The sequence below is a fragment of the Physcomitrium patens genome, chromosome 3 (genome assembly GCF_059467195.1).
Source record: "Physcomitrium patens ecotype Gransden chromosome 3, ASM5946719v1, whole genome shotgun sequence".
NCBI classification, from domain to species: Eukaryota; Viridiplantae; Streptophyta; class Bryopsida; order Funariales; family Funariaceae; genus Physcomitrium; species Physcomitrium patens.
This window is the reverse complement of record NC_143412.1, coordinates 7,178,328-7,187,867: the sequence shown is the minus strand read 5'-3', so window position 1 is coordinate 7,187,867 and position 9,540 is coordinate 7,178,328. Positions and strand designations below refer to the sequence as shown.

The 9,540-nt window shown below is 37.9% G+C and overlaps 1 protein-coding gene and 1 long non-coding RNA gene across 9 annotated transcripts; one reads left to right on the top strand and one right to left on the bottom strand.

The window, feature by feature from the left end:
• Nucleotides 1–2,372: 2,372 nt before the first annotated feature.
• On the bottom strand, nt 2,373–3,880 carry LOC141045137 (uncharacterized). Of its 3 annotated transcripts, none has more exons than XR_016502045.1 (2): nt 3,740–3,880; nt 2,373–3,387 (listed from the first exon to the last, which is right to left on the bottom strand). It is a non-coding gene; the product is annotated as an uncharacterized LOC141045137 (long non-coding RNA). The 3 variants fall into 3 exon arrangements; XR_012217076.1 differs by having other exon boundaries at nt 2,373–3,423; nt 3,740–3,878; XR_012217077.1 differs by having other exon boundaries at nt 2,373–3,400; nt 3,740–3,877.
• LOC112279585 (uncharacterized) lies at nt 3,152–8,980 on the top strand. 6 transcript variants are annotated; one of them, XM_073532479.1, is made up of 8 exons: nt 3,152–3,308; nt 4,062–4,113; nt 4,361–4,436; nt 4,780–4,966; nt 5,202–5,268; nt 5,847–5,971; nt 6,156–7,859; nt 8,311–8,980. In XM_073532479.1, the coding sequence occupies exons 1-8, from the start codon at nt 3,264–3,266 to the stop codon at nt 8,569–8,571; spliced, it is 2,517 nt and encodes an 838-aa protein (XP_073388580.1). In that variant the 5' UTR covers nt 3,152–3,263; the 3' UTR covers nt 8,572–8,980. The 6 variants fall into 6 exon arrangements, with proteins under 6 accessions (XP_073388580.1, XP_024369950.2, XP_073388582.1 ...); XM_024514182.2 differs by having other exon boundaries at nt 5,796–5,971; XM_024514184.3 differs by lacking the exon at nt 3,152–3,308 and having other exon boundaries at nt 4,067–4,113; nt 4,809–4,966; nt 5,796–5,971.
• The last annotated feature ends 560 nt before the right edge of the window (nt 8,981–9,540 follow it).

Genomic DNA, 9,540 nt, shown 5'->3' with positions numbered 1-9,540 from the left:
TATATGCATATGTTTGTGACATTATATATATTATTAAAATATATGTAATTTTTCTAAAATTATTAATTATTTATTAATTTTAAGAATTAAAAGTAATATAAATAATAAAATATAGATAATTTTTTGATTTATAACTTAAATATAAATTTTTAAAAAATAATTATCTATTAGAAAAGATGCATTCTTAACAAATAAAAATAAAAGTTTTTTATTTAAATATTATATTTATAAAGATTCTTGATTTTTAAAATAGTATTTTTAGATATTAAATTATTTACATCTATAAAATATCAAAAATTATAACATGCAAATGATATTATAAAATTAATTTGAAAAATGAATTTTCTAATTTTATAAAGATAAAAAATAAAAAATATAAATAATATTATTTTTATTATTAATTTTAGGAATTAAAAATATTTATTATTTTTATAATATTTCTAATTTTATTTTATTAAGTCATATTAGAAAATCTTCATAATATCATAAGATTACAACCTTGATCTATTATTCTTGTGATGTTGTATCAACTATAATAGATGTAACAACTTTGGCAATTACGTAGATCCTATCAATATAAAGATATATATAAGTATATATTTTATGTTAAGTAACTTTGGTATAGATCTTATAAAAAGATGCTTTAGTCTTAGTTACTCTACTATATGTTAGTAGCATTGAATTCTATAATTGAAGAACTGTTTTGTAAGAAAAATTTGAAAGCCTTAACATAAGTTAAGTTTTAAAATAAATTTATCAACAACAAAAATTTATAATTTATAATTGGTTACATGGATTTGACTATTTATTGTGAAAAGATCAAAAAAGTATATATATTTTATGAATTTTTTATAAGATATTTTATTTTAACAAGTTGTAAAGTAATAGATTATTGATACTTTTCTTAAAAAAAATTATGAGAAGAAATGCTGTATTATAGACATATAACAAATTGTAATCTTAATCAACTTCTAACATATAAGAGAATGTTCTTATAATATTCTATATATTTTTATACTTCTTTATAGATTCTTTAATGTAAAAAATAATTCTAGAATTTGTTTTTTACATTCCAATTTTTTTTCCTAATTCTTTGAATATTTATCAATGAATTTAAAAGTCTTGTACATCTATCTATCCATAATGATATAGAAATTATTATCTCTTTAAAAAGAGTATATTTAAAAAATTATAAATAATATATATATATATATATATATATATATAAATATATATATTACATGTTATAAATTAAGGAAATTTGTAGGTAGACATCATTTTTTTTATTATGAGGACACCCCTCTTTTATATTATAGATACTCCTCCATGCCACACCATTAATACACAACTACTAGACACTAATAATGGTGAAAGGTATAAAAACATCAATATATTGATAAGAAAAAATCTCTTTTATTTTCTTATTTTTGTGGATAATTTTTAAAACTTGTCTATTTTTATTTTTATTTTTTAAAAAGAAAGAAGATAATTTGTAAATTACACAATATAAATATTTAAGTAACATATGCATATATATATATATATATATAAGATTAAATGAAAAATTATATTTAATCAAATAACATAGACATAGTTATTTAATTTAGGATACTATAAGTTAGACAGTTTCTTGTTATTTTGAGAACATCTCTAATGCCACACCAATAATATACCACTACTAAAAGTTTTTCAAAAGTGTAGATAGTAATGAGGCTAAAAGGTATAAAAGAGCAACAAAAAAACAACTTCCAATTCTTAAATATTGGTGACACAAAGTTAATCAAAGCAAACAATTAAAAAATTTAAATAATGTATAAGCTTTAAAAATTAATAATTTATTAAAAACATATATATTATTTAATTTTTTTTTAATTGCACACTAGTATCCTTGAATGTATTCACTATCGAATTTATAATGTTTTATAAAGATAACCTCCATCTACCATGATCTTGTTTGTACAATAATTGTGACAGTAAGAAGGCAAAGTTACTGGAATGAGAAAATACATCTTCTCTGTATGGCCCTGAGCAAACTTCACACTAAACAAGAAAACAACATAATGTGAGCGGAAATCAAAGGTTGTCTGCGGAACAATACTAATCTCCTTGGCCTGCATCTCGAACTGGTGAAAAAGAACAATTTCGCTGTGAGTTTGGAGAGTCAGATGTTGGGAACGAAAGGTCGAGCAGCCGTATAATCGCTTGGAAAATGTAGCATATCGCGATTTAATGCAACCTTTCGAACAATCGCCTCCACAATGTAAATATCAACACATGCAGACCCGCAGCCCATGTCCGCAGGGTGGCCCTCAACCCTTGCTCGGCAAACACAGCTTTTTCTAGATTCACACCATACCAAAAACAGCTCGAGAAAAGATCTCCATTCTTACAAGTGGCTATCGTAAGTCCATTTTTTTGCCACTTACTAGGAATGCGCACTTCAACACTACATGAGTTGAAAAGAAAGACACTTACGTGAGCACCGCGAGCAATTCAGGACAAGACACTACCAGCAATATATTACAATCTAGCATAACATGTGCACAAAATCCTAAATCACAACATTCACCGAAGTAGTGCCCTATCCTATTCCGAGGCGAAAAAGTTCCAACAGTAGAGAATGTGTAAGCCGCAGGCAAGTCTGAAGCCGATCGGACTAATACCTCTGCAAGTGAGGTTTCATAAATGTCAGGAGCAGAATTTCCAAACGATTGCACAACGTGTACAGAATGCAGCGAATTGTAAGATCGCAATTTGAGCACAGTGCCTGCCAATGATCCTGGATGTCCTCAACAAGAACTGGGAAGAATGTTACGGAAGAATATATGAGAATTGATTAGATCTGCAGACCTAACAATTCGTACTCGTGCTGCTGCCACTATCCTTGCAATCACAGGCAGTTGAGTGCTTTCAAATAAAAAAAACTGGGTAAGCACGGGTCGGTCCCCAGCAGGCCGGGTCGATGTGACATGCCATCCTCGACCATGGACCCGGTTGCCAATATAATGAACTTGTAGAATGATTGGCTTTTTATTTTCTTAAATTTGGGGATCTCAAATTAGGACGTCGACCACCTTGGAATGTCGATTGGCACCCGCATTTCTCTATAAGAGATGGAAGGCGATTGGTCACCTTCTCCGCTTCTCTTGGCTTTGCAGCAGCCTGACGGACGAGCTGGTTCTGCTTCCCCAACGTCAGTTGGATTCAATAAATTTTTGTGGAACCTTTCTGTGCTTCGTAAATTTCGGTGCAGAAGACCTTCGATGTCTGCGCAAACGCAGCAGGAATTGGCCGTGGATGTAGAGAAGGTCGTAACACGAGTCACCGTGTCCATAAGCAAAATTGATTTGTCCGTGATTCCGCATTGCTTGGTGTGTCAATCTGAGACTGCAAATATTTCCTGTCGATTGAATTTTTTGAATTCTGTTTCGCGGAAGATGATGGAATTAACGGCTTAGCTCACTCGAGCAATTTGGATGCTGTGCTTTTTTATGAAGTTTACAGTTTATAGGGGAAGTTAACATGAAATATGCCGTGAAATATGCCGTAATATGCCGTGAAATATCATGGAGATTTTGTGGACGTCAATGAGGCTGAGATGAGATAGCGATGCCAGTGCCGACACACTGGGAAAGCTGAACCTCGAGTTCGTGACGTCTTTTCCATTAGCAGAATATAGTCAATCAAGAGCCTAAAAATATACTCTCCTGGAGATTATGTAGATGGAAGTGTACCGTACACAGAAATTTGTAGAGGTTCTTAGCTATCCTTGCGCAATGATGACATATTTTTGAATGGCGTAATCCGCTCGTTCCATTTCTTCCAAGTTGTGTTGAATTCACAGAATACATTCCTGAAGCGTTTGGTGTGTGTCATGATCAAGTTTGCGGCATTCTGCTTTAACTGCAATTGATGACTCAGAAGCAGTAGGTTAGTCACATGCACAAGTTGCCACCCCTTGGTGACGTTCAGATGCTGCTGAGAGGTATTGGAAGGTTGATGCGCTCTGGTGCGAAGTTGGCATTCTACAATGTGTTAAAAGACTTTGGATGTTACTGTAGGCCTTGGAGATTCGTTCCCTTCTCAGTCACGGCATTGAGCATCGCATTGGAGGTTTGCTAGCTTACGAAACTTGATGTTATTCACTTACGGTTGGTCAAGCAGCGCTGTGAATTTTAACGTTCACAGCAGAGGTCAGAACTATCTTTGGTTTGGTCAAATTATGAAAGTAATTCAAAACAACAAGAGGCTTACAGACGTTCAAGCCGTTTAATCGGTTAGCCGGGTCCCCGTGAACTATCTGCGCAAAAGCACAGTGCTGTCTACGTCGATATTCTTAATGATAGAGATTTCTCTGCAGATCCAAAAGACCCTTTGATAGACTGCATGCAATTACTTTTCCATTACGAAGCCGACGGACAAGTCAGCAATCTGAGGTTTCATTCTCAATCCTATATGCGTACATCCTTGTTCAGCACGTTCAGCTTGGGGTATACAATAACAAGGGCACTGAGCTGGGACAGCCATTATATTTGTATACGGTTGTAACCGCTACAGCATTTTCAGTCTTGAGGTCACGTGCGGACCGTATGCCTCTTGGTCACTCTCTAAACATTATAATAAACTTTCCTGTTGTTTAGATCTCACAAATATTTACGTCACTTCGACCCTCAAGATTTGTGGAAGCCATTATGTGGAATAACTCCAATGTATTATAATCATGCACATCAATTGTACTCATATTTCAACATTGTAAAGTACATTTTCTGTTGTGCACAGAACAAATTCACTGATACTTTCGAAAGCAGATCAAGCGACGTGCCGGTACTTCACAATGCCTGGAGGCTGTGTTCGTGGAGAGAAATGTCTTTTTACGCACTCTGAGGAGACATTGTCACACGCGGAGTTCATGTCACTTGCTGGAATGGGGCAATCTTTTGCCCCCAAGCAGGTTGGAGGCTCCAAGGTTTGCACCTATTCGATTTCACCACAGAGAAACTTCGTCCCCCGTACAGTTTCTGATCATGCAAAGAATCAACAAGCTGAAAGTGAGGACAATAATTGACAATCAACGCCGTAATAAGGGAATTTGTCCTGCTGGCTGAATTTGTCTGCAGTCTCTCTGAACCTGACAGCATTCCTTTAAGCTTACTACCAATGGAACTATGTGACACAATTATCGTTGACATTGTTAAACGCAGCGGGTCGGCGCGGAGGATTTGCGCAAGAAAATATTTGTAGGAGGACTGTCGCCCTCAGTAGAATCTGGTAAGACTTAATCAACTGACACAATTCCAAGCTAGAGCAATTTAAAATTGCGCTTAGTGTCCGAAACCTGAATCCATTGACGTTAATGCAACATTATTTGATTTATTTTTTCTTGTCTTTCACAATTAGCCAATTCAGATAATTATGTTTGTAGGTAATTACCTCACTCTGCGTTTTAGGGTCTGCTCGTATGATCGATATGAATAGTGACGTTACCAATGTCTGCTTCTTAATCTTGAGGCACCTTATAGTCAGGTACAGGTCTTCAATTGATCATCCATACACACACGTTGTCCTTTTAGACCAACTGGACTAGTGTCGTGCACAATTTCTGCAATATTTCTTCTGCTCCAGTTATATCTAACCAAGGAGATAGTCTTTTGGCTTCGCTGATTGAAGACCAATACTGTGCAGAAGAAATATATAGCGAGGCCTTAGTGTTGCCGAAAGGGCTTATTAGTGCAGAATTAGAGTCTGCGACGGACTCTTCGAGCTATCTCAATGTGCATTTCAAGCTAACTGTGCAGATGACTTGCGGGAGTTTTTTGAAGTAAACTACGGTCCTGTCTTGGACGCAGTCGTCATTGGGAGTCAGGCAGGTGATCACATGCAGTCTCGTGGATTTGGATTTGTCACTTTCAAGCACGCAGCGTCCGTCTCAGCTGCTGTGGAGGCTCACTACATTAACATCTATGGAAAGAAGGTGAGAAATTGGGGCGGTATTCTTTTGAAGAAATTTCGAATATGGAGTCCGGATGAGAGGTAGAGGTTGCTTTGCAAAATGTTACAAACAATGCACCGTATTTCTGCTTAGACTAATTCTCAAATTACTTATATTCTCAATTTCCTTTTCTTTTTCTTTTTGGTGTTATTGTCATGGCTTGCAGGTGGAAATCAAGGGCGCAGTTCCTCGTTCAGAACTACCAGCACTTGAAGGGCCAAGAGCTTCAGACTCTGACAATCCCGAGGATTCGCATACGACAATGTCTGCGAACAGAATGTTGGACTTAGATGAAGCAGAGGTGCTCGAAGTAGCGACTCCTGGATCGACGCTTTGTCAACCAAAGAATGAACTCCCCCAAGGCAGTGGGATGAGTTCGACGTCTGAAGCTAAGCAATCCTCTCCCCCCGAAAGCATTGCTATGTCTAGTTCGAATGGGCTTTCTTCAGCAAGGACGTCCCAAGTCTCTAGTGATTCGTATTCCCAATCTGGTGTTCGAGGGATATCACCGGAAAGTGCTTCTTCATATGAACTTCCGTCAGCAAAAGTATCCAATGCCTTCCGAGACTCATATTCTCAACCAGTCATTCGAGGGGCGTCACCCAACAATTTGCAAGGAAGGAAATGCATCTGGTTGAACACTTTCAAGGAGTGGCTCCCGGGATTTCTAGGCAGAGTCTCTATGCGCTTGAAGGAAGGGGAGTGGTATCCACTCTCTTCTTTGAAAGGGGATTTCAGAGCAATATGTGGTATGGAGCTCGATCATGTTTCCCTTGGTTTCGAAAAGCTCAGCGACTTTGTTCGATCCTTCTCTGACCTTTGCAGGATGAAGATCGTTCCTGTAGGCAGGGGACCTGCCACTCATATGGTTCTCCTTCCACCTCTTACACGAACAGCTGCATCAACAGCCAACAGGCGGGTTGTTTCAAACATTGCAACTCGTTCTTTCGTGGACGGATCACGATCTTATGCTGATGTTGCTTGTCATGGGACAGTTGCTAGACTTGGTAGGGCAGCTGGTCCATCTTCCAATCCTGCCTTTCGCCCAAGTGGTGCTAGTCTTGGCCATCAGGGAACGCAATTAGCACCTCCTCCACCTTCAAGAGAAGTGACTTGTTCGGCTGATCATCAGCTAGCTTACACAGACGGTCTTCGTCGGGGAACGACTTCACAGGAAAGTGGATGCTGCTCTTACACGGCTGTAGCAGGTGACAGTAGCGCAGGATTAATCTCAGCTTCTAACAGGTCACCAAGAATTTCAGGAGTCCCTGCTGAAGGATATGGCCAGAGTGATTCAACCAACGATGCCACTAAAATCTTAAATTCTAGTTCCACGGATAGCTGTCGAGCCAGTCATGTTCCATCGCTCCCTTCAAGTGATGTTGGAACTTCGACTGCTGGTGACATGAATACTTCTGAAGTGAACTCTGGACTCTCAAAAGAGGATTTGGTCCTCTTACAAGAACTGATATCGCGGTTGAAAAGAACTGGAATAGAAAAGTTTCAAGCTCGTAATCATGCAGCACCAGTATTTTCTCCTGTGACAATGCGCGATATTACTCTTTCACCGTCCAAAAGCAAAGCTGCTCCAAGGCAAGTGTCTCAGGAGCCAATGAGCAATGTTGAAACTGAGAGTCAAAGTTCCACATGCTTCACATTTTTTGATCATGAACCAAAGACACCAAAGCACGGAAACTATCCTCCTGCTGCTGCTCTTAATCATCCTTTCGGCGGGTTTCTTCATGAACGTTTTCCCTCTTCAAGCATGTGGGGACAAGATGTAACCAGCAATAGAATTAAGGATGGAGGTTATGTCTTTCAGGGCCGCCCAGCTGAGACCATCAACGTCCCCGCAAGTCAGTTTTACGAGGTAGTATCTAAGCACCTAATACTTTGAATTGGTATGTACTAGCTTATATATTCAGTTTTACAGTTGATAGATAGTGGATGTTAACTGTCTCGAAGTCCGTGGAAATATGAAGATAATCGTCCGAATCCTGCTATCGAAAAATGTATTATTTTCCCCACACTCTCTAGTCATTCTCTTTAGAGCTATATTTTGCGAATTTCAGTTCAAGATCCTCAGATGTGCCTGCCCCATTTATCTCATATTGAAAAATTTAGAGATTCGTTCTTTAGTATTTATTACTGTTATATTATTTTGACAATCACGAGGTCCTGAAATCACAGTAAGTATGTACATTATTGCTGCGTTTCATAGCCTGTTAGTGCAGGTAGGCATTTCGTGTGTTTAATTTCAAATTTCTGTCGTTGCTAACTCTACTTCAACACTCTGTAATCCGTATTCGGCACTCTGTCAGGACTCTCCTCACAGCAACGAATCAACTTACGGTACGCCTACTGGATACATCTCAGCTTCATCCAGCCCAGGACAAGACTTTTCGAAGATAGGTGGAATGTGTGAAATGTGCTTTGAGAGGCAAGCATTGTGGGTTGCAGTACCATGCGGCCACCAAAATATGTGCTCCGTCTGCAAAAGCAGCATGCGTCACGGTAACCAGGACAACGTCCAATGCTTCATCTGCAATGGATATGTGGAGAGATGGATTGCCCTGCATTGATACAAAGATACATGATCCTTCTAACACTTTTCCCCATTGAACTCATCGAGGAGAAGGACTGTCTTCGAAGATTCTTCTCTGACAACTATTGGGATAGACACTAAAACATTATGATGCAATTTCTGTTCGATATTTTTCAGAGTGGCCAATTTTGAGGTCTTTGATGTGCCGGTTTCTACTGAATTCCACCTACGTTGGCTGTTGCTGCAACGACCTTTCTTTCAGACATAATTCAGCAGTAGCTCTTTCTTAGTGTTGAATTCTTGTTCAATGTTTCAAACGCGTATTTAGGTAGCTGAATTTACAGGGCTTACAAATACTAGTGTACCCACTTTTGATATGAAGTTCGATTCCCAGCATGTTGAAACTTCCTGACAGACAGAAATATTTTGAAACTCATGTTATGTTTTATGGTTTGTCGTCCTTAAAATTGGTACGCTCACTTAGTTCTGTTGTTCAAATCGTGAAGTTCTGGTTCAAATACTCCCTAGATTCAGAGATGATGCGTTTTGCTTTACAAATTACAAGAATTTTGTTTCTTCTGGAACTGGATTTTAATGTGTGATAAGTTGGCGTGCTCAAGCTATGTGATAAGTATCTTCAAATTCTACAGAAGTGTTAAGGACGAATTGACAGTGAAATGTGGCCACCGTTGATTACTTCGCATTTTGAAACCTTGTTTTACTTTCTGCGGACTATGAATAATGCATATTTCTGCGTTCAACGCCAATGGAAGTTTGCTATGTCAGTAGCATACTAAATAATGCATCAATGTCATGTGATGAATTCACACACATATGCTTTTTTGAGTCTTGTTGTGTAATCGCGTGAATTCAGGAAAGAAAAAACAGAATTCATTAGCTTGTTTGTGTACTGTTCAAGTTTTTGCCAAGTGGTTGTTTCCAAGACAGGAAATGGCAATTTGTGATTCAATCTCACCCTACATCTGAGCGATAACTTCGCAGAACC

What these genes read in the sequence shown, in the direction of transcription:
- LOC112279585 (XM_024514182.2), top strand. Translation starts at nt 3,264, where the DNA reads ATGTCTGCGCAAACGCAGCAGGAATTGGCCGTGGATGTAGAGAAG. An exon ending in CATTGAGCATCGCATTGGAG is followed by an intron (nt 4,114 to 4,360) that starts GTTTGCTAGCTT and finishes ATTTCTCTGCAG; the next exon opens with ATCCAAAAGACCCTTTGATA. An exon ending in GTCGCCCTCAGTAGAATCTG is followed by an intron (nt 5,269 to 5,795) that starts GTAAGACTTAAT and finishes CTAACTGTGCAG; the next exon opens with ATGACTTGCGGGAGTTTTTT.